Source organism: Monomorium pharaonis, chromosome 9 (genome assembly GCF_013373865.1).
Source record: "Monomorium pharaonis isolate MP-MQ-018 chromosome 9, ASM1337386v2, whole genome shotgun sequence".
Taxonomy (NCBI): Eukaryota; Metazoa; Arthropoda; class Insecta; order Hymenoptera; family Formicidae; genus Monomorium; species Monomorium pharaonis.
The window spans coordinates 21,893,122-21,919,176 of NC_050475.1; the positions used below are offsets into that span (position 1 = coordinate 21,893,122).

Sequence of the window (26,055 nt, forward strand, 5' to 3'; positions counted from 1 at the left end):
ATAAATATATAAAATTTTATTTAATAACTGTATATATATATTTTTTTTTTTTTCACACTCACCGACAGGAAGTAGTAAAAACAGCCTCCAGATTCGAATCGAAAATCTGTTCATCGTAGGCAGTAGGAGATAGAATAGATTCCACCGTCAATCCAAGCACTCGTGCAAGTTGCTGATGTTTCGTCCCGCATAGCCATCTTGCTTCAAGACTTACGAAAAACGTACGTATCTCACTTCACTTACACACTCCTCTGCACTCGCGTGAGACGTATCACGCGACGTCACGACCGAAACTTTCATCGTGCGGTCCTTGTTTATCCCTTCGCCGAAATCGTCAGCGACAATTCGCCTGTGAAATCGCGAAAACAATCGCGTAATTCCACTCATTACGGACACGGACGCACCACGATGCCTCGCGTTCCGCTCGCGCGCGATCGTTCGAACGAGACTAAGATCACGTGACCGAGTGTTACAGAGAGCCGCGCTACACGCCGCGCGCCGTCGACAGCCGTCAAGCATCACCAAGCGCGACGCAGGGCCGTGACACCCCCCGTGAGCACGTCGATGATGTTTTGCTTATCCGCGAGCGATTCGACGAATTTCGACAAATAGTGCTGTTACGGAAAGCAATGGCACAACGTTTCACATTGTCGGTTATTTTATACCTCGCGATTGAAAGCTCGCGCGCAACTTAAATTATTCTACCCGACGAAGTGACTTAAGCCTCGTGTCTGTCCTCTAACCCTGCACCGTATCGGTAGTCAGAGTATTTTCATTTAAAAAAAACAAAAAAAACGCTTTGTCTCGTGTGCTTCTGTTTTGTCGCACTCTTGTTCTCAGCGAGCCGGCGCGGCGAGACGATTCATGGAAATCGTAGAAGATAAACAAATACGCATTACGGTTTACGGTTACGGTTACATATACTACGTTTGACTCGAGTAATGTTTTGATGTATTCTTCTTATATCAAGTAATATTGGCGAAATTTGCACTTTTATCTCGATTTAAATAGAAGTGCAGTAAGTAAAAAGTATATACCTTATACTCTTGTTTGGAATTATTCTATACCAAGAGAATTATTGTACAAGTATATCTTTTATCAAAAAGATTCTTATTTTTGCATTTAAACTAAATAATAATAAAAATTTTGCATTTTTTACAAATTTTTTTATAACTATAATCATAAGTTATTCGATAACTTAATACACGTTATCTAAAATATAAAATCTGTGTTATTCAGAAAGTTAATTTAAAAAAAGAAAAAAAAATTATGGCTGATAGCTCAATTTATGACAAGTTGTCGACATAATTTTTCCATTAACACTGGCAAAATGTGAAATTTTAAAAATTTATCTTTAAAAAAACTAAAAAAGAAACATAATGCTTACATCGCGGTAAAAAAAGATCGAAAAATGTTTACAGTTTCAGTGGAAAGAATGAAAAGTACATGTATTATTATTTAACAATCACAATGATTAGATGCAAATTCACTGTGAGTAACTCGAAAGAGACGTCGCGCTGCTAGACGAGATCTCAAGACACGGCCCTGCGACTTGCGGACACGACAGGTTTGCTGTGTGTCAATGTGTGTGTGTGTGCGTGCGTGTGTGTGTGTGCACACCGTGGAAAGTACGCGAGCGGCGAGCGAGGCTCGGGAGTCGGGAGTCGGGATCTTAGTCCGCGACAGGGGATTACCGCGCGACTCGAGCGACTCCGACAGTCCGACCGTGGAAATCGTGGAACAGCTCCGCACTGGGCATGGGAGCAGCGCGCGACGGTGGTGGGCAACGATCTCATCTCTGATCGTCGGCGTTATTCGCGCTTATGCGTCCCCGCGAGTAAAAGCGGAACGCGCGCGGCGTATTCGTGTGTCGCGCGTGTGCGCGTACGCGTTGGACCCGCGAAACCGCCGATATCGTATACGTATATTATATATCCGCCGCGCGCGACAATGCCGCGTTGCGTTCGCCGTTACGCGTACCGATACCCGTAGACTCATAGTGTCGTCCGGCATCGGCAGTTGATCAAGGAAGCGCGAGCGAGAAGGAAGTAGTGCGTGAGAGAAGCGAGAGGCGAGCACGCGCGCGCGCGCGCGCGCGCGCGCGACAGATCTCGCCCGAAGAAGGAGGAGTAAGTAGTGGAGGAGCGAGGAGGATCAAACGCGCAGGATCAAGTATCCCGGTTATGCGGGACGTCGTCGCGCGGAGAACGTCGCGGAATGGGGCCCGTTGATCGGGTGATCCGGGAGAGCGGCTACCACGACGGGTTCCAACGACCATCATCCACGACGACGACGACGACGACGACGGAGGAGGAGACGGCATGGACGTCATCGGAGACGGAGACGAGCAGACCCTCCAGGCGATTCTCGGTGAGTGGTTCTTTCTTTCTAACGCTGTCAGTTTTTTATTTTGCTTGTTTCGCTTCCACCTTGCATCGTGCGCGCGCGCACGTGTGTGTGTGTGTGTGTGTGTGTGTGTGTGTGTGTGTGTGTGTGTGTGTGTGATGCGCGCGCGGGCGCGTTCCTCAATCTCGCGGCGCGGCGTCTCTCTCTCTCTCGTTTCCGAACGTGTCGTGTAACGGTACCTAGATCCTTCTAAACGCACGCAAGAGCTTAGGCGCGGATGAAAAGCGCGCGATCGCGACGGCGATGACAGCTACGGAATGTCGCGCGAATTTGACACCGACACTGTTATCGCGTCGCGTTGGTGCGTCGCGTGCTTTACGCTCTGTCACCGTTCTCCACGGTTCTCCATCGGATATCGGAACCAAAGCGTCAAGCGTACGTTGACCTTAAACGCGCGCGAGCGCGCGCGAACCTGCCCCTTTTCATCCTTTGAGTTAAAAGGTTCGTCGCGTCATCGCAGTCGATCGGTTCGCCGATGCTGGAATCGAAAGCAATGGAACGCAATTCGTGGAATTCGCGTGCGAAACACGCGGCTACGCGGCATCGTCGCGTCGTCGTCGGTGGGAGCCTAAAAGTGGGAGAGAGGAAGCGCGAGCAAACCCGTGAGGCCGCGCCGCGCTGCGCCGCTGTCATGCAGGATCGCGCTGCACTCTGTTAACTCTGTTTTGCGTCGTTCCATTTCGCGAGAGGACGAGAGAGAGGAGAGAGAGAGAGAGAGAGAGAGAGAGAGAGAGGAGAGAGAGAGAGAGAGAGAGAGAGAGAGAGAGCTTCGCTATCTTCCCTATCGGCATGGATCATCTCTCGCGTCTCTCTCTCTCATCTCCATCGCGTGTCTAGTGTCTCGTGCTCATCTGCTACTCTCTCTCTTCGCGCTATGTTGCTCTCTCCAACTGGGACTCATAGCTCTCCTCTCGTCTCTTTCTCTGTCATCTGTCTCCTCCCGGATTATTGTTTGCCTTCACAACTGGGAATAATACATAGCTCGCTTGTCCCATATTCGAGTAAATCGAGGGCTTCCAAAGTAGGGAATAGCTGGCCGAAATTTGAGATCGGCATGTCGCGAGAGAAAAGTTCGATTCACGACGCTTGTAGGCGTCAACGCACGTCACACGCTCGCGAAATTCCGACATTTTTGCGTGCAGATTCTTCATCCTATCCTAACCTCGCGTTTTGTCACTGTTTACGTTTCCCTCCCTCGTATCGGCAATGGTTCGAAGGGAACAACCTTCGCGACCACGCGACTAACGAGCGAAATATCCCTCATCACTTTCGCATCCGAAATTGTAACTCGAAGTACTGATTCGACAATAGACTTTATAGAGTGCGAGGATTAAAAGAGGAGAGTCATGCCGCTTAATACGTGGATACGTTTATCCTACTTTTGCCTTGGCTGCAGCTTTTCCCCTCTCCCTCCTCCATACTCGCGGAAAAATCGCCTTCGCATACCTATTACACGCCTCTCAGTTTGATGCATCGTGCTGAATCGCGCTTCGCGACTCTTCTTCTTTTTGCTCTTTCCGGACCTTGCGCGCGCAATCGTAGAATGTAAAATTAGATAAGGAAAACCTTGGGGGAGATCGCCGTTGCCCGCTCTTCCGCGTGTATTTACGTTTTCTTCGAGTGTGCACTCGCAATTTGCGGCCTGTTCCACGGGTGCCGAGTGCATTCACCTGTAACGAGTGCAGTGTGGCGTTCCTTATGTAGGTCAGAGGTTGTAACGTAATGTCTCCTCTGATCTTCGAGATGAATGTATCATGTCGTCCGGCACGAACCGGCAGCTGAACAAAGTGTTGTTGTCTCGTTGATCCTTTGTCGGTGATTCAAATAAACTTGTACCATCCATCTGCCAATTTTATAGATGATTCTAATCACACTCAGGAGATTACGCGGAGAAATAAGCAAAAAATAAAAATTTTTCCAATAGAACCTAGAAAGCGATGGAAATGTTTTCCGTGTAACGTCGATATGATTTCAGAGACCGTTAAAGCCTTTTAATAACAGTTGCTTGATGCTTCGACCGTTCCACATAGATCTCTCATTCTTTCCTTCCTGTGAGCCGACGTTATCCTTCAACCGTTACGAACAATTCCACAATTCTCTTTCTCTCTCTCTCTCTCTCTCTCTCTCTCTCTCTCTCTGTTACTGCGGACGGATAGTGAAAGTCGCGTGGTAAACGTGCTTTTCCGTTTATTTGGAATTAACGGCTTGATAATTCACGGTAACCTATACTGAGACGGGCAATGTACCGCTATGCATTCACTCTTTTTCAGTCACCTGTCTATTCTACCGACGTCAACATTTCCCTCGTTCAACCACGCTCCTTTCATCCATCGAGAGCCACATTTCTATCTCTTTCTCTCTCTCTCTCTCTCTCTCTCTCTCTCTCTCTCTCTCTCTCGCCTCCTCCCCCCGTCTCTTTTCGTGTTAAATGTTTATCTTTTAAACGGAACGAAAATAACGCGCATTTAACAAAAAGGTTGATGAGAATTGCTGCGGAGGCTGTTACGCGGGGTAACGCAAACGCTAAATGAGTTATTTAATGACAACGTATTCACGTGTACTACACGCTTGCTTGTACACGTACGTGATAAAACGCGTCATTGACTAGAAAGATGTGGAACGCGACGTGATTTCATTCGTGCGTTTCGAAATGCTTCATTTTTTTCTTGAGCAGGCAACGCGTATGATGAAACACGTTCGTTAGGTGCCGTCATACGATGATAAATAATTAATTTTGACCCGTTACATTATAACACTAATGTCAATTAAGCACGTGTAATTTCGTTTTACAAGTTTCTATAATCGGATTCAATATATACTTACACTGTTTTATTTCTCTCTCTCTCTCTCTGGCTCTCTCTCTCTCTCTCTCTCTCTCTCTCTCTCTCTCTCTCTCTCTCTCTCTCTCTCTCTCTCTCTCTCTCTCTCTCTCTCTCTCGGAGAGAACTCCGGAATGAGAAACAATGGAGACAGTGCTCCAATTTCATCCGATCCGTTTATAAATAGTAACGAGTGGTTTATAAGAGTTGTAGTAGTTTAATACGCTCGATATAATAATAGCAGGCACAAATTGCAACAAACGGTGTGTTGTCAGGAGAACCAATTTACTACTTACTACTTACTTACTTACGCTTCGACGAGGCAACATGCAAGATCTCAATGTTTGTCTTAAAAACCTGAGTTTCACCCGAAGCTTTGCTTCGCGATCCGACATAATTTATCAGTGACATCCTTGATTTTGAAAGATTAAAAAGAAAAATTATTTCTCGCCTAAAACTCATGCTTCTTGCTCGATTGAATTCATTTGTTTTTTTATTCTCCGACCGTCCTTCATTGCTTGCGATTGTATCGAGGAGATTCGCAGTCTCGTCAGGTTTTGCCATCGATCGCGACCTAAAATTTATTTTGGACTACGGAGCTCGCAACGAGCTTAAATAAAACGATAATGAAAGCCGAGTTCGATCGCCGCGAGCTTATCGGTGATAGTTGAAGCTTTGCGGATGAATTATGGGATTTCATCGCGTATAGCATGGCCGTTCAGGAAAGTGGCGCGCAAGCCGTAGGACGTTCTGTGCCACCCACAAAAGCACATTGGTCGATGGAAAGCTTCGCGGATCCGCCTTTCGCGAAAAGCTCGAGCATGCGCGCTCTTCTTGCAACGTCAAATAGGAGATGTTATTTACTAAGCGTTATTCTTGCCTTTATGATATATACCGTTGTTGTTGAAACGTTATACGATCCTCGTGTTTTCTATTCGCATAAATATCTTTTAAAAAATTGTTGTATTATATTATTTAGAATTAAGCTTTAATTTAAGTAAACATTCCTCTTCCCGAGAATAATTTAATAGAAATTGAAAAAATGCATCAAGTTTTTACTGTTTTATAAAATATTTATTGATTAAAACTATGTGCAAATAAAATAGGTGTAAAATATAATATAAAACAATTAATTAATGCCAAATGGACTAATAATACTAATAAAATATAAGAAAGTTGTATGCGCAAGTAAAGAGTACGCGGTATGTAAGATTAATTTAAAGATTAAAAATATTTTGACAGAGATCCCTCAATGCAAATACACAAAACAAATAGTATTTTTACATTTAAAAAGAGAATTTTATTTTATAACTATTTTATTTATTATATATATGCCCAGTGAGAAATAGTACATCGAATCGACATCGATTCAACATCGAAATCATCATTTCGATGTCGATTCGATGTCGAATTCATTAACGTTTCTCGCTGGGATGGTATAATTAAACTATGTAAATCACGCTAAATTATATTTTGAGCGTAAAATGTACAAAGTTATGCCTCACAAACTTTTACTTCTTAAAAAGGGGAAATGGACATATCGCAAACATCGTAAACATAGGCACGTGTCCATAGCATAATGGGGCGATTTGTTTAATCGATGGCAAGACCCTTTGATTCTGGTAGACCTTACTTTATACATATACCCCTCCGATCACCTACACGTTTTTCCTCAGGTATTATAAAACGAAGAATGTATGGCATATAGCTATTATTTGATAATATCACTGATATTTTTTTCATTAACCTGCAAGTACTCGAGTGACTTTTTTGACGTGTTTATTTTTATTTACAAGTAATTATAAACCGAGGCATGTTTTAAATATATAATAATAATTTTTAAACGTTAAGAATTAAAAGAAATTTATATTTTATTAAGTATCTCGTTACCTAATACATTTCACTAGTAAATGTATAGCATTTATCTGAATTTGATCCCCACGCAAGTCTTTACGGATATCGTTATCGGTGTGACTAATGATATCTTGAATATTTTATGTTTTTTGTAATTTATAATTTTAAAATAAACCTGGCCACACTTAGTACTGTGGAGACTTGAATGAGTGCTGTTTTTAATAATTTTCCACAACAATTATTGTCGGTGTAAACTTTTTACAGTGTTGTCATCAAAAGCGAAAGCTGAATTCGGTTGCTGAAAGTTTTATCGAGCATGAAACCATAGCAATTGATATAAAAAGTTGGTAATAATTTCGACAAATTGTATTTTTACAAGATCCCTTTTCTAGAATTCGTAAATCAGAAGTTACATAATAAAGATTTCTAATTAATTTCTTTCGGACTTTGTTTTCGTACATTTTTTTTATTAAACAGATTAGCTTACAAATTATCAAATCAATTAATCCTTTGTTACTTGTGAACAGTATGTTTGCGTTACCAAAACTTTTACTTAAAAATTGCTGTAATATTTTCAAATTTTCTAAAATGTATTAATAGAACTTGTAACGTTTTTAATCATTGTGATCAGTGTCGTCGGTAATCTTGTCAAGTGTGCATCAGTTATTAATTTAATTTGATCTACTGAATGTACAAATTTGAATTGCGACAATGTCTTCATTTGCAACGGGTAATGGTCCTCGCTGTATGTTCAGACGATCGTCGTGGACTTTACTACACCAGCTGCTCTAGATTTTCATGGGAGATTGTTTATAATGCAAGAGAGAGGATGTGTGGACTACTTTGCGACTTGTGAGCCGCCGTTGTCGACGCGATCGTTCAACGTACAAACGCTCTACATATAAAACAGGCTGGTTACAAAAAACCGAAGGGAGCGATAATCCTTTCCATTAAAAAACTTTTTCTTTTAATTCTGTTCGCAAATGACCTTTAAGCGCTACATTATTCAAATAATGACATATCGAAGAAAATGTGTTTATATCTCGTTCTAAGTCATAATGTTTGAACGATCTGTTTGTTTTCGAAACTTTTAACAATGGAAAACGAATGTCAGCAGATACATAGTTGATCAAATTACTCTAGTATATTTTAATAACGATCGTCAAAAAAATTCAGGAACGTTGGAAGAAATTGTTATTAGATTTATCTAAGAGATATATGTATCCCCCCGTGTATTTGTAAGTCTATCTTATTAATGATTATTTTGCGGAGCTTTGTCTTTAATTCTAACGTCAATCGCGATCAAAATGTTTATATTTGTATCATCGTAAAGTGGCGCAACTAGTGAAAGCCGATGAATTCCATGAGCTAAAGTTCAGGGGGCGTATCACTGTGGGAATCAAGCGACTTTTCTCTCTGCATTGTACGAAGATTATGATATCTAATTGAATTATTTGTTACACGTTCGACGCACTTGTAACGCGTCGCACCTAACATCGGTAAACAAAGTGTAAATTGTAAAGCGATATATTCATGATGAAAGAGTGAAGGTAAATTTTTATTCAACTTTGGTTGTAGAGATAGGATATACATTCCGGTCCTCCGGAAAAATTCCGCGAGTTTATCGATCTCGATGTTTGCGAATTCTCCAAGGAGACTATTATACGGTAACAAAACGATATGCTTCGAGCTGAATATCAGTGACACACAATGAGACACGATTCAACATGCTCACGATCACGACGAGGTAGGAAACCGTGGAACGTGGCTATTACGGGAGAAACATGGCCCCTGCCGTTTTCTGCTGATGTCTCGATGTCGTGTCTTCCGCTCGAGTCACGCTAACTTTTCTCACTCGTCCCCGTTCTCGGTTCTTTTTCCCTCCCCTCTCCGTCTGGAAATACAGGCCGATTTAAAATATATACGTATGCGCGAACACATAGTCTTCTAGGTGATCTAAGTGTTCGGACACATCTGTTTTATTCCGTGGATACATACGTACGCACGCCCACGTTTAGACACATTACCATATTTATTGCTTTGGCAATAACATTCGCGTTCGTAGGCGAGCGTGTCACGGATGAGCGATGTGTGGATGAGGTCAGGCGTTTGGGTTAAATGCACGAACACACGCGAGAATTCCGGACGCGAATCCTTATCGTTCGCGACGATAGTAAATATCCTATTTATTTCCAACGTTACTTACTTGAAAATCTATAGTTTATAAGAAAACGATGTTTCATCTGATATATTAAAGTTTGTAAATATGGCTAAGGAGTTCAAAGATCCAAAAATGAAAGTTCAAGAGACATGTATAGAGATTTGATATTAATATAGAACACAAATTTTGGAAACACTACTAATTGTTAAGGTGAATTGCGGAGTTGACAGTAACGTAGATGTCTATATTTCACAGAAAAAGTGACTTTTTTCAATTTTCTCAACTTTTTGGATGTGTATGTTAGCGATGTAAAACAGTATGTTTTTTAACATCTCATCGCCGTCTAACAATTCCCGGATTTCTAAACGCGATCGAGTAAATATCAGGATATATCAAGCAAGTTTGTTCACGCGCAAGCTAACGTGTCAGGTGAAAGGTATAGGTGTGGCTATAACGTAACAATTCATACTGTACAAATTTAAAGTGAAACTTTAAATAATTCGCATTGCCGCCGGAGTATCCAATTATGGTTGTCGTGAATTCATGCGGAACGCGTGCATCAAATAGTCAATTCAAAATTATTAAGCAAACACTCATCAGTGCCCATATTATAGAGTATGCTGAAAGATCATAATTTTTAATGACCGAGATTGTTACAAATTTTCTAATTTATTTTTACTTATAATTTGTATTTACCTATTTAACATCAAAGTAAAAAGTAAAATGTTTAAAACTTTTAGTAGACCAAAATAATTGTGCGAATTATTTTGGTATACAAAAGAAAATTAATGAAAAATGTTAATTGTAAATTAAAAAGTCTAAACCGCGGAGAAACGTAGCGTTTAAATGTGAGTTTGAATCGTCAAATCACCAGCTGCATACTTTTACTATCCTTTGAGATTCTCCTTGAACCGATGCACGCGTCCACGAGTCGAGAGAGTAGTACTTCAGAAATCACGGCTTTTATGCGCACATGTAATACAGATAGCTCTGGTAATCGCAACGTTGATCACAGTGATCGTGATGTCTACAATTTACCGTAGATACGAGATTGAGCTGAATGTTCAAAAATTGATTGGAAAGAAAAAATGTCATATTTCTCTATTTCTTATTTATCCTTATTGTTGACTTCTACAGTTATGTATCATAAATCATTTTGACATTTACATTGGTTAATTGCTTCATTGTACTGGCCTGAAATTGGACCACGATAATTGCGCGCACGAAACTTGCGAGATGTACAGACTCAACTTAATTAATAATAATTATGTTTATCTAGTGAATAAAATTGTTTGCACGCCCGTGTTACATTAAAAAAAATAATTTTTTATAAAGAGTAAGAATATTATTGCAAAATTTTTTTGCGCGCGCGCACGCACGCACGCACGCACGCACGCACACACACACACACACACACACACACACACACACACACACACACACACACACACACACACACACACACACACCACAGATGAGAGAGAGTAGAGAGAGAGAGAGAGAGAGCGAGAGAGCGAGAGAGAGAGAGAGAGAGATCGAGGAGCGAGAGAGAGAGAGAGAGGAGAGAGAGAGTGGGGGTGGGGGGGGGGGGGGGGGTATGCTTTTTAATTTTAACTGATAAAGCCGTTTTTTTCAAAAATAGGTAATTTTTTATTATAAAATTGTTCTGAAATACATTAAAATTTGCATATATATTTGTTAATTTGCTTATCGTTTATTATTTTCTAATTTGTGTGTGTGCAATTAAAAATTTAATACACATAGTTGATTTAACATTATTAACAATTTGCATCTTAAGTTTTGTAATTGTATTATTACTGACAACGTGTGTTATTTTATTCTAAACAATATCTTAGTGGTACATTTAAATATGTGAATATCTTTTTTCGTAGCAATAAATCAGTATTGCAGAAAAAAATGCCACAACTGTTTGCAATTCCGATAAGAATCTAATGATGAGGTGAACAATTGAATCAGCACGAAGAACCAACAATGCCAGTTGTATGCAAATTCCATTAGCAAGGCATAATGAAATGTTGATAGCTACTAGTACAACCTCGCAGGTTTCTGTAACTTTAAAATAGCTACGTATGCGATTACTTGATAAAATTAAATATTAAAAAAAAAATCTGGCTAGATATATATAAGTTAATTAAATAACACAAGGATATTATATAATACAAGAAATAAGAGAAGGTGTCATTTTTTGATGATATACAAATATTTTTATATTAATTATTAAATATATTTTTTAGTTTTGTACAACTGCTTGCCGATATGGCTATTGAGCTTAAAACGCAATCATAAATATTATTAAACACCAAGATTTACTTCAAGAAATGACATCTTTTCATATCTTTTGTTAATCTTCTTGTATGATGAGAAAGAATATCGATCTAGAAATGTATTTATTGCTACTGTGTTATAACCAATGTCACAGATTTTCATATTTTTTTCTTTGCTCGTGACAGACAGTTATTCATATTGTAAATTCTATAATATATAAGTCAAGATTAATTAATCATCAGTGACACTGCTCGTAATTGCCGAGCAATCACTCTTGTTCTACATATTTTGACGTAACATTTATAAGCGATATGATGCACTTACATACCATGCATACTTTAAAAGTCACGTTATAATAGAGCGTCTTTGTATAGGAAATCGCCGGCTTATGAAGCGACGCAAATGGAAAAATTTACGAAGGTAATTATCCTTTTCGCGAATGAGAAATGACAGAGAATAAACGTAGCGTTCAGGGTAACAATGAATAAGTAAACGGCCGTTTAACCAGAAGCAAACATTTGCATATTATCGGTTTGCCACCACCGTCGCCCCTTTCCGATAGCATGGGCTTCAAAACCGAGCCTGGGAATTGCTCGTTTGAGCTGTGCCCGGTCTCGGTCGTGTTAATAGTAATATAAACGGAGGGTTGATACAACGCAACGCGGGCGGGCACTTAATGCGTGATGCCGATTACACGCACTCGTGAACATTTACGCACGCGACGAGAAATGGATTCACGCTCTCTCGCTCGCTGCAGAAGTGATAGGTGTGTTGCGAACAGCAGGTGTTTACCGAAAGAATTCTGATGGTATAATTGGATCTATAAACCCCTCTTTAATTGTTTAATGTTTCATATATTATATGTATGAATGACGATGCATTTAAGTCATCGTTAATCGATAAAGAGATGATACAAAGAGACGATCTGTACGATTCAAATAGGACTTGAAACACTAAAAAGTGGTTTTCAAAAACTTAAGTACAATTTCCTGTTTTCATTTTGTGTCGGTCAGTTGAGCCGTGACGAAATTACAGATATTTTTTGTTGTCACTTTGTTTCGAACATAAAATTTACTTAAAAATTTTTTACATAAACCGTGTGAAATCCACAATTATTCAATGGGGATGAGGGGGGACAACGAATTTTAATAATTATATTTTGAAAAAACATTTCTCAATTTGTGTATACAATTTCTAATTTTCTTTTATATTATTGAATATATAACAACAATAGTAATTGGATTAAAGAAACAATTATATTGAACATTTAATTAAATTGTTGTAGTTTATAATTTTGTAAGTAACGTAACCTGCAGATGAATTCAAAATACTCTCATTTTTTATATTTATCTAATTATGAGTGACAAATATTATTCGATCATCTATCGATAGATACGTAATTTAAATATCAGGTTTTAGTTGATAATTGATATCTAAATTTATATTAAATGAAGAAAAACATTAATCTTTGAATTCGTATCCTGACATCTTATGTACGATAATACATATCGAGGAAAGGGACTGCGTATAAACCACCCCTTTCAGTCTGAAATAAGCGCCGCCCTCCAGTCAAAGAGGAAATCCCCTCTATACTTGGAATATGGTGGAGGTACTGGATCCCTCCGATGGAGGAGACTCGCGATTAAGTGGTGAACTACCGTGGACTGTTGTGTTTCGTTGCCCAACTAGAAAACCAGGACTTACAAACGACCTACCTACGTTCTCATTTTTCCGACAGACAATTGAAAAAAGAAAGAGATTCAACACTAACTTTACTTCTAGAATTACATCTAGAAATATCACTATTTTGCCATGTCCTATCGCGGATTTGTGATAAACGAATTTCAATAATCTATCGCGTAATCGAAGTCTTCTTTTTGTGGAAGAAAAATTATAAAGTGCTACACATAAAATGCAAAGACTCACGCGAGATCTGAATAAATTACGTACAAAGTGATTTAACATTTATTTTATTTGTAGATTAGGTGTCATAACTTTATTTAATTAACTTTTCGTGACATTAATTATGTAGCGATGAAGTGTCGTTTTAATCTGACGACCCAGACAATTTTTCGAGAGTGATCCAGAATTATTAAAATATTTTCGTCATTATGGAATTTTCGTGGGCACTTCAGCATCAATCTAATGATCAAAATGGACGAAATCATCCGAACGATCATCACGAAGATGCTAATATTATCAACCAAGTTAGCGCTCGTCGATTACTTAGCGTGGCAGGTAATCAAATATTAATTCCTAATTTGTATAAGTGACAAAGTGTTTCATTGTTTTATGAATGTTACAGACATAGAGATATTTATATAGTTTTTATCTCTTCGAGCAAAGATAAAATTCAATTACTATGATACAATTAATGTGTGATTTTACGGGACTATACAGCAAAACAATAAAAGTTGTTAAAAAGTTGTAAAATTAAACTAAAAATGTAAATATTTTTAGGATTTGCACAATAATCGACAATATTTGTTTCACAATAATTGACAATGTTTTTCTACAAATTTTTTTTTTCAAGAGAAAATAGTTTTTGTTTATTAAAAAAAATGTCTGGTTCACAAATAAAAAGATATGTTTGATGATATAAGTTTTATGTTTCCTCATGTTTCGAAAATTGATTTCCTTGTATTGGAAACATATGTTTGGCATATTATCTTCAAAACTTGTATGGCATAAAAAGAATCTTTTTTTTAAACTGAAATCAAGCAAATTATAATATTACCGTCATTGAGTTTGAAGAAGTCCTAGTGCCAATCTTTACTTTTTTATGTTTGAGATTTGGCTTTAAAACATTTTATTAAGTATCGTAAAAAATTAATTTTTAAGTGTTTTTACTATTTACTATTAATTTTTGAAATTATGTTACCGTTTCTAATCACACATATGTTTTGATCGATTAATTCTATAATAAATTTAAAAGAACTACTTTTCTTCTTTTTAAGTAGAATTTTTAAGGAAAGGAGAGTTGTGATATTACGCAAGCCTGATTTTATCAATTATATTTGTCAATTGTGTCGTTTCTACTGTTTAATATTATATTATTATTTGTATATTACTTTTTTATATGTAATGAGCATAATTATGTTATCAAAGTTACATGACGAATATCAATGTGTTCGTGATCATAAACAGCAGTTTAACACCTGTCCGTAACTTGTTCGGACCCCTCTCGAAACCTCTTAATGGCCATGAAAAAGAATGCTACACCCTGCTAATCATTTAGACCTCAGGTAGTACTCTGTCGGATTTGCACTGCGCTTACAGCACGACAGCTGCATCTACCCTACGATTAACAGGGGTGAAATCGACAACTGAGTTTCGATTAACTTCCTCTGTTTTAAACGTTTACGATATGATCGCGAGAGATACACGTGTCGCAAGAATAATACGATGGCGTTGCATGAGTGCGTTAGTATTACTTTCTATCGTCGTGTGGATTACAGCAGTTGATTATGAACATTTCTATATTCATCTACTATATATTCTGTTGCGAAGGATGAAAGCCGACCAATTTTCATAGACGAGTCGTTGTCCGCGATGCATTTCTATTTGCTTTACCGGAGAAAGTGGTCGTCAGCCGATACAGAGAGGTCGAATGCCTACATACATCTTTATACATAAGCCTTTTTACATCATTCGGGACTTGATTGGAATAGGCACAATTATTACATGATTGTTTTCCGCGATTGGAGACTTTGCTTCAACTAAAATTAACATTCCTTTACATGGCGCGACGAGAAAAGGTATATATAATTATGTTCAGTGAAAGTTACATTTCTTTGTGTTATCGCGACTTGCAATTGATTCTAATTTACTGCGAATAAAATAAATATTTTGATGGATTTCATCTTTATGCAACTTTTTTTTCATGTATTAGCATATTGCTAACATATTTATATAGCATAGTATAATATATTTTAATAGAAATAAATTGCATCTATATGAAAAAATTACACTTTTCACAAAATAATGACTATTCTAATTCCGTATATTGATGGATAATTTATAACTATGCGCATAGTGCATACTATAATGATATTCAGATTTAAACGGCCAACCATACTCACGGGGGCGGTGTTTGGTCGATACCTTGATAAAGGGTTGGCTAGCAACGACTCATCCACCCTTGTAACTCATCCCTCCTACATTTTACTCATAAACGTTAGACGCCATCTTAGATTTCATTTGCCTGATTATTAAAAATGGCTTTTATTGCGGTCAATAGTAGAAAAAGATACTTAGAAATTATTCTTTTTAAGAAAGACATCGAATTTTAAACTATCTTGAAAAACGTGTTTAAACCATTGGAAAGCATTATCAAAAGAAATACTGTTATTTCGATTATTTTTATTAATTCTCATAAAATATAAACTTGTGATAAAATTACTTTGTCGATTTGCTATTTATCAAAAATTAAATCCGACTTGTAAAACTTGTTTGACCCTATGAGATCACTAATAATCTACACAGTTTATTAGCATTTTTATAAAAAAATTGAGACATCGTTTTGTTTTGTTAAATATGCGACAGAAACATGTTGATTTAAATAATCAAGTTGTTTTGTCATACTTATATTTATCATTATCCATTTTTTATGTATACATTTTTTACTTTTATAATATTGAAAAAAATTTTTTATGTGATACTTATATAGAAAAATATATCTTATACTACATAGAATAAATTATTATCGCTGTTATTACAATTATTATCTTTACACAATTCGATAAAGTGCAGTAATAATGAAACATAAGAATAATTTTCCAAAAGTTTTATATTGCATAACATTTACTATTGATGAATAATATTGCTCTATTGGACAAACTTTTGATGATACGATACGACAGGATCGTTATGTCTCGTTATTCGTTTGAAAAGTGTCCTTACTCTCGGTTCCCAACGCTTGAACGTTTATGAATGTTTGACCGGAAGTAATGTATTACAACGCTTTGCTTGTAGTCTTAAGCGCTTAAGTATATACGAAGTACATGTTCGCGTTTCTACATTTCAAAACAGAATCAAGAAAATGCTGATTAGGGAGACTAGTGGTCTGCTTTATTATATTTTTAGATTTTAACAAATTTCTTTTTTAATCTCACATGATTTCATCGTGAGAAAATGATAAAATCTGATAAGTCGTTTTCTATTGTATCTAAAAACGGACATTTTGATGGTATACGAACTGCCGAAGAAATTCGGCTATTGTTTGTGCAACCATTCTCTTTTGCCCGTTAATGTTTTGTTCATTCAATTGCATCGTCTTCGAGTCGCAGTCGTCCATGAAATTTGTTCGTCCATTCAATAAATCAACTTTCTCCATCACTAAAAACTATCAGGGACGGTAACTCACAATGTGTCTTTCTTTAAATCTCTTTCGCACGTAGATGTATCTCTCACACGAGATCTTGCAACTTATGATGCAACAAATGACGATGATAGATGTTTACGTGTGTATGTTTGAAATAGGCGCATAGTAACAATTTTATGATATTCGCAATTACACCCTATATTATATAGTATTGTAGCATGAATATATGTTATCGAAACAGATTGACGGATGCACTCTCACATCGCCTACAATTAGAAACAGCGATATGTGTTTATAACAAAAGCAATTTATTGTTACAAGTAATATAAAATTCTTTATCCTTTTTCAGGTCGTGGCGATTTCGTCGGGGGGATAGACAACGAAGCTTTGGATTTTTCACAGTTGGAGGACTTTATCAATAGTGACAGTGAACAACCTGCGACGTGAGTTCGAAGATTAATTTTGCATGCTGTATGATTGTTATTTATTTTTATTTCATCTCTTTATTTTTGTATCGGCTCTCTCTCTCCCCCCCTCCCCCTACTCTCGAGCTAACGTTAAAAAAAAATCCTCTGATTAGATGGGAAACTTGATCTCGAACATTGATGTGTTCAGTCTGGTGACGAAGTTTAACTACATTTGGAAGCCATAGTTAACGCCTACAATGCGCATGTTCGTCACACGTGCGTAATGCGTGTCGTCAGCACAATAATCGCAAAATTCGAATTTATTCTTTTCTGAATGTTCAATATTAATTTTATATTAATTGTTCAATAAATTTACATTAATAAATCTGTGCATTAAAGTTATATTAATGAATCTTATTTCATAATTATACATCTTCTATTTGTCACATTTATATAGTACATTAGTTATACATATATGTTATATGAATTATATACATATAACATTAAAATTTAAAGGCACTTATTTTTTAAATTATTTTCATTCATCGACATATTTGAAGATAATTTCACGAACTGAAACTATCTCTAAAAAATACACCAAAAATATACATAATGCGAAATACAAAATTGTATGAGTATGACGCTTGTATAGGCGCCTTCTCAAATTATGTTAATTAACGAATTCAGATAATATGCTTCTGCCGTCCAACAGCACGAGCACGCGCTTCCTGTGAACGACACATTGTATCAGACTAAATTTCTAAATTGCTTCATCTCGACACTATGTATTCAGGCTACTCTGTCACTACAGCACGACGATTATCATAGAAAAGATATATCATTGTGTTTTTATAATATTTATATTTTATTAATTCGGACTGTACCGCATATGGATTCTTAAACATTTGAAAAATATACATGATTTATTAAAGAATAAAAAGTTTTTTAGATTCTATAAAAAGACTGATATTATAGCTTGATGCATAAATCGCGATAAATATAGATCGTATAATCCTATTTAAAAAAAAGAGAGAGAAACAAAAATTAGAATAAATTAATGTGTTTTAATTTATATGTATGCTACCGCATTTTGTTAATTAGTGAACGTCGATGCAACACGCTGACCTTGATAGATGCCACACAGACACATCGACACGTACGAATTTAATATTTTTTTATTATCGCAAAGATCGGTTCTTGGACTAGTACTTTTAATATATCTGTTAATAATAATAATATTCTAAATCATAGCGATATGATTTTAGTACTGTTTACTTTTTATACGGCTATTTTGCGTACAGTTATGTTTCAAAACAAGTAACATTTGCATTTGATAATAGCGATATATATGATTAGTTATTTATTAATTACAATATAATGGTATATATTTATTAAGTTTATGATTGTAACTCGTTACTCATATAATATTGTTTTATTTTATTGTATTGTTGATTTTTTTGGTACCTCAAATAAATAACGATAAAGCGCGCTAACAACGTTTATTCCAATTTTTTATTTGGCTTCGGGCACGAAAACATCTCATTCCAGACCTGGCCGCATATTGACGTAATCGCGTACACCAGGAAACGCATCCAGCCATTCTTTATACGCACACAGTCGTACGTACGCATACGTATAATATACTCAGTTTGCAGACAGATATTCACGCAGATAACGACCGTAGAGGTGTAATGATATAATGACAGAGACACAGACGGAACGGAATTGATGGAATCACAGCGTGCACACTGCGTTAACCCTGCTAATTCGACTTCCAGCACTCGTCTTCCATTAAAAGGCTCCCGGGATCACATTGCACATCGACCGGATTAACCGAAGAAGAAAGAATTTTATTCATATTTGAGCGATACCCATACCTTTTATTCAATTGTAAATCTTAATTTGTTAGTTTTTAAATTATTAACACTTTTTATCTTTGTATTTTTCTGAATTTTTCCGTTTAGAAATAGATTTGTATACTTTATCTATTTTTTATATTTTATATTTATTTTTACTTATTTCTAATTTTTCAAAAAGAAATGTTTCTCTCATTTATTACTTTGATGAATCTGTACGTTTTTCGATGTGTACACGTACATGCATCGTGATCAATACGCAATAGATATGTTATTTTTAAAAAACATTAGATAGATAAGCGGAGAAAATTCGTAATAACAACGCAAACGAAGTGATTTTATGCGGAATTGTCGTTTAGAGAAAGAAGTGTCACTATATAGAAATAATTTATTTTTAACTCATTTATATTTTTCGATTTTAGTTCTATTACTTACAAACAGTATGAAATAACGCACAAGACATCACGATAAAAACTATGTGCAACGAGAAACAATAAAAATAAAGAGACAATGATAATAGTCATAATTTATATTGAAAGAATCAGAAATTTCCATTTGATTAACAGTATAATTACGACAGCTTATGCAATGAGAAAGAACAGGTATTTTGCATGATTTTTTTAAGCAATTGACAGAGATTGCGGATTGTTATTGAACGAATATTCCTGTTTGTCACTTAATCAAGAATTCGAGGAAAATTCGTAGATATGCAGATAGTCGTCGTGAATCTTCCTTACTTCGAAAGTGTATAATAGCACCGTGGAGTTGAGAAAATTCAATGCGAGACGCAACGCGAAGCATTATTTACCACTGTATGTCGAACTGAGATTCAGACGATAGCGATATCTCGTGTTTTGCAAATTCAACATGCAGTCGCGGTCTTGATGTGCCTAGCACTCTCGAAAGATCAATAAAAAAGGCGCTGACTTAGCGCGTATTGTCGATTTCTAATCTTAAAATGTCTTCTGCATCTTGACAATTTACATCGGATATATTCAAATATACCAAATAGTAGTATACTATTCTACAAATAAAAGAAACAAGAAGCGTAAAAAAGAGAAAAGCACAAAAACAGAAACATTGGATGACCATGCCATTCTGTATTTAGATATTTCGCGGATACCCTTGCCCACAACGAAAATGGAGGTGGAGTGGTGTCTCACGGTGGCCGGATCGAAACACCCACGTCGCAGCCGGTCACCCAACAGCAGCCATCACCGCGTCTACCTTCGCCGCAGATGACGCAGGCTCATCCAGTTTCGATAGCGTGCGCTTCCGGTACCACGGCGGTGTCCAATAATGGCGGCTACAAAGATCCGCAGACGTATGTTCACCCGTAAGTCGAAAAATAAAATTAACGTTACAAATTGCGATTTTACTAGGCTTGTGGAAAAGATGAGAATAAACCTCTATTCATAAAAATTGGCATAAACTTTAGCTTCCCATATCTCAACCACAAATGGAGAATTGAATTAAATTTAATAAAATTACACTATATAGTTCTATAATGGCACAGCAAAGTTTAATAAAAAGGCGACAGATCTTTTGTAGTAATTTAATAAAAATCTAGAACATTGTTTTTCAGACACGCGCTACCAGAAAGCCCACCGGATAGCGGAAGTGAGCCACCGTACTCACCGCCTGGACATAATGACACTCAACACGTACATTCGCCACGTGAGTTGCAAAATGCACTTGCATAAAAATATTTTACAAGAAAATTATCCAATTGCATGTAATTATAGATCAAAAAGCAGCTCTGCAAGAAATACTTTTGCATCATCAGAACAATCAGTACTCTCCTAATTTGCTACCACCTTCTCCAAGAACGTTACCTGCGACAACAACGGATCCTTTATTGTTAACACCAGTTCTAACATCTCATCTTACATCTGGAACATCGAACCTTTCAACGCAGCCTCAGATAGGGCCACCTTTGGTGCCGTTATCGCATGAACATAGTTCAGCTGGCATTAATACGCTATATTCCTCTCTGCAATCAGCTCCAAAAAAGAGAAAACTTAGCCAAGATGGCCTTATACATGTCAAACAGGTTAAGTGCTTCTTTTATGCGTTATTTTGATTGTGTCCCCCCTTTTTTACTTATCCCTCAATTATTATTTGCGACTATCATTTTTCAGGAACCCGAACTAGGCACCATGGAACACAGTTGTAGCAGCAGTAGCGCAGTGCTGGACAACGACGAAGTCACTGACAACAATTACATCGATGCTAGTTACCAGTGTATTCGGTTCCATCCTTTTCAGCAAACATCTTGGCACGTTCTTTGCGACCATAATCTTAAAGAATTACCGGTACCACATTACAGAGTCGATGCTGACAAAGGATTTAATTTTAGCAATTCGGATGATGCGTTTGTTTGTCAAAAGAAGAATCATTTTCAGGTAATAGATCAACGTCCAATAATTGTAAAGATAAAATATAGCATATCTAGATTTAAAATCTTTTTTCTTCTGAATACTCGTGTGTGTGTGTGTGTGTGTGTGTGTGTGTGTGTGTGTGTGTGTGTGTGTGTGTGTGTGTGTGTGTGTGTGTGTGTGTGTGTGTGTGTGTGTATTATTAAAATTATATATAAATTTTTACTAAATAACAACCTTTGCAATCATTACACTTTTAGATAACATGTCATGCACAGCTTCAAGGGGAGGCCGTATTTGTTAGGACTGGCGAAGGTCTAAAAAAAATAAGCGGTTTTCAATTACATTTCTATGGAGTTAAAGTGGAATCTCCATCGCAAACGATTAGAGTCGAGCAAAGTCAGAGCGACAGAAGCAAGAAGCCATTTCATCCTGTAACGTGAGTTTATACATTGATGCAATATATATAAATCGATAATATAATTACAATTGAATTATGCTATAGATATCATGTTACAGAATCGAATTAGGCGGCGAACGCGTTACAAAAGTGACAGTCGGCCGGTTGCACTTTAGCGAAACTACGAGCAATAATATGCGTAAAAAGGGAAAACCAAATCCGGATCAGAGGTATTTCCATTTGGTTGTCGGATTACATGCGCATACCGCGGATCAAGCCAGTTATCAAGTAGTGGCTCACGCATCGGAACGTATAATTGTCAGAGTATGTAAAATCAATAATGGAATTATTCTGGAATTATTTAATCGGAATTGATTCTCATACATTGCACTATAGGCGAGTAATCCAGGACAGTTTGAATCAGAAGGCACTGGCGTGGGTGCTGAAGGTGGATGGCAGAGAGGAGCAGCTCCAGATAGCGTATATCATGCTGGCAGGGTTGGAATTAATACGGATAGACCGGATGAAGCTCTTGTTGTACATGGCAACATGAAGGTAGATGACTTTCTTATTTAATTACATAAGATCTGTTCGTGTTACTTGAAATTCTCTCAAAATGTTTACACTTAAAACAAAATAATACATTTAGATGTTAGAGAGAAAAAAAAACGAAGATTCTAATGATAAAAATGCAAATAATAAACCAATATTTATATGATAATTGAATATAACGCTGGATAATGCAATCGCGTATCGATATGTCGTTAAATTGAACATAGGTAACTGGGCATATCGTTCAACCCAGCGACGTAAGAGCAAAGCAAAGCGTTCAAGAAGTGGATACACGTGAACAACTACGGAACGTACAACAATTACGCGTTGTTCGTTATCGATACGCTCCGGAATTCGCGCAACATTCGGGTCTAGATATCAAGCAGGAAGATACCGGTGTTATAGCGCAAGAGGTTCAGCAAATTCTACCAGAAGCGGTGCTACCGGCAGGCGATATAGTTCTGCCAAATGGTCAGAGAATTGAAAATTTCTTAGTGGTAAATAAGGAGAGAATATTTATGGAGAATGTTGGTGCTGTTAAGGAATTATGCAAAGTAAGAACTTTTTTATTAATTCTTATAGTGTTTTATATAGGATTTTTTTACCCTTTTTTATCTTTTGCTTTATCATAATCAACTTATCATAATCAACAGGTGACAGACAGTCTAGAAACGAGAATAGATCAATTAGAAAGGATAAATAAACGACTAGCAAAATTGAAAAGGGGTGATAGTCTAAAGAGTTCCAGCACAGTATCTAGTATATCAGGCAATAAATATTCATCATCTATTAATAATAAGTCATCTTTGCACGGAAAGACAAAAAGACTCGAAAGAGAGGAAGAACTTCTTTGCAGTAATAAATTTATTCAAATTATTATTGTTATACTTATTCTCATCATGGCATTTTGGTAATTATTTCTTTAGTTTATTTTCATTTTAATCCGATTCCGTTTCTCGAACATTCAACTAATTTATGCTATGACTTTCAGTCTAGTTGCAATGGCAACATTATATTTCTTAGAATATCAAAAACGTAGTAGCGTTGAATGGTCTGCCATGGCAAGCAATGGCATGTTAGCTATTGGTCCAGCTCATCCACCGACAATGTCCACTACTTCTAATTATGAGCATCGATATAATTCATTGTTACATAGCACGTTATCTCCTTTCTATACTAAGCAAGGGCCTTACACAAGGGAATTAGATGGAGGATTATCTATCAAAAGTAATTCCCTTACTACGCCACCTCCACATACAAAACAACAATTGTACTCTCAGGAAATAACATGGTATCCTATGAGCCATCCGGGTCCCCAACCTAAACATGAAAAAAATAAGTCAGTAAAATATTTTTTAACAATATTGCCATGAAAGAAATTATTTTGTTATATACAGATTCCTTAAAAATGTTATAATAATAATAAATTTCAGTGAATTTCCGGGAAATTGGCTTAGTAGAAATGGTGCAGGTGTTGTTCCTAGCAATGTGGATGAAAACGATCAAAGCTCAGATGTAGATTCTTCATCTGCTAATAAAGGTCCAAATCCTTTAGGAAAACCTGAAGAATGCTCTGCTCATTTTACTGAGCTCGAAAGTCCATGTCAGGTAAGAATTTATTAATTCTACTTACAAAAATTATTGATCTGTCTCTTTCTCTCTCTCTCTGTATGCGCGCGCGCATGTATGTGTCTAATGAATATACATATAAATATACACTTATAATTAAATGAAATATAAACACAATGTTTCAGGTATATTGTTGCACAGCTGAGATTCATCAATTAGAAGATTCTCAGCCTGATCATCCACCAGAAAAGAAGTCCATTTGTAAGTTTCATATCTACTTTTCTGAGATTAAAGTATGCAGATAAATTATTTAATTTTTTAAAATTCAAAAACACATTAATTATAAATTTATTTTATTTTTAGCAGATCATTTGGAACAGCCACTAAGTATGCCGCATGAAGAAAAACGAAAATTAAGTAAAGGTTTCCAAAATGGTATTAGTCCATCTGATCCCAATACTCAAACTCTCGTAAAAGAGGTACAGATTTTTTTATATTATTACATTGGCTAAATTATACACAAAGAAGATAAATATTTAATTAAACGTATCTTATAGACCAATTACAAGTATTTGCATAAACGAGCAAAACGAGAAACCGGTGGAGATTGGGGAGAAGTCGCTAGCAACGCTGCAGGATCATTGCCACCAGAACCTAGACCACAATTATTTGTAGTAGCAAAAAATTTCAATACGTCTTTAGATCAAAGATATTGCTCTCCATCATCACCAGATACACCCAACAACATTAGTTGCATTGTGCCTTTATCGAAACATATGCCAGATACGCATTTAACATTACATTTTGTGTAAGTTTAGAATGCGTTCATACTTTATGAATGTATGTATTCGATTTCTGATTATGTGTTATAATCATGATTCTTGTTATAGCGGTATGCCATGGTATTGGCAAATTGTGCAACAATGTCCCTTTTCACCAAACTCTGGTATAGACGAAGCAATGGTGTGTGGTTGGAGTTATACTATGCAACAACCTCAGTATATTGAAAGTAATAATCAACCAGGTGATCAATCCTTTCCACTCGATGTTGCGCATTATCTTAGGAAAACTTTAAAGTTTCGAATACCTACGATGCAACCTCAAGAGGTAATTTATTTTAATATAAACAGACAATTTAGGAATGATTCTTTGCAAAATTATTTACGAGTAAAGACATTAAATATTAATGTTAAAAATTTTTAGCATAAATAGAGTAATTTAATTATCGCGTATTATATTTTATTACAGAATATTTGCAAAAGTAAGCATGATGTCGACTATTTGGAGTTTACATTGCACTTTTATCGAGACTGCGAAGAACAATGAATAATCTCTCCTTGTATAGCATACTTTATAAGAAACTTCAGAAATTTCCAATTATCTAACAAAAGTTAGATTTCTCCACTCTATATGAAGCCTTTGTGCCTTTATAATCTGTCCTCTGCTTTCGTAGTTTACAGTACTCTTGTATTTTATATATCGCATATTACAATTATATTATTTACTAATATAAACACAAAGTATACATAATTTATTTACAATTATAGTTATTGTAACACGGATCATTATTGTGCAGAAAATTTCTTTAGAGATAATGCATGAAGACACACACACACACACACACACACACACACACACACACACACACAATTATCTTAATCACTTATTGACATGGTAAGAATAACAAGCGAACAAATAAGTAGTAATTGATGGAATGTATCATTTTTCATATTTATGAATTTGTGTTAGCACAACATATCTTACATTTTTTGTTGTTTTATACATACTTTGATTTTAATTCAGTTAATATTATTTACTAATGTTAATACTACAAATAATACAAAAAACGTTAAATAAATTATATAACTTATAAAATAAAACAAAAAAATATTTACTGTAATGTACTATAAAATGTACATACATTAGGGTGTTGTCATGCAGTTTTATAACCATCAACTACTACATCTTTTAATTTATTAATGGTTTCTTATGAAACTCAGACTCAAGATCTAATTATGAGCATATATTTCTACACTCCTACTAT

The 26,055-nt window shown here is 36.3% G+C and overlaps 1 protein-coding gene across 3 annotated transcripts; it reads left to right on the plus strand.

The window, feature by feature from the left end:
* The first annotated feature begins 1,660 nt into the window (after positions 1-1,660).
* LOC105835892 (myelin regulatory factor-like protein) lies at positions 1,661-25,541 on the plus strand. Of its 3 annotated transcripts, none has more exons than XM_012679535.3 (18): positions 1,661-2,370; positions 17,199-17,292; positions 20,221-20,448; positions 20,698-20,789; positions 20,858-21,165; positions 21,254-21,517; positions 21,751-21,929; positions 22,010-22,214; positions 22,287-22,445; positions 22,670-22,996; positions 23,096-23,352; positions 23,434-23,781; positions 23,876-24,050; positions 24,197-24,272; positions 24,375-24,490; positions 24,569-24,819; positions 24,902-25,118; positions 25,260-25,541. In XM_012679535.3, exons 1-18 carry the CDS (start codon positions 2,322-2,324, stop codon positions 25,335-25,337), a joined length of 3,423 nt encoding a protein of 1,140 aa, XP_012534989.1. In that variant the 5' UTR covers positions 1,661-2,321; the 3' UTR covers positions 25,338-25,541. The 3 variants fall into 3 exon arrangements, with proteins under 3 accessions (XP_012534989.1, XP_036147835.1, XP_036147834.1); XM_036291942.1 differs by lacking the exon at positions 1,661-2,370 and adding an exon at positions 12,802-13,764 and having other exon boundaries at positions 24,378-24,490; XM_036291941.1 differs by lacking the exon at positions 1,661-2,370 and adding an exon at positions 12,804-13,764.
* Positions 25,542-26,055: the final 514 nt, after the last annotated feature.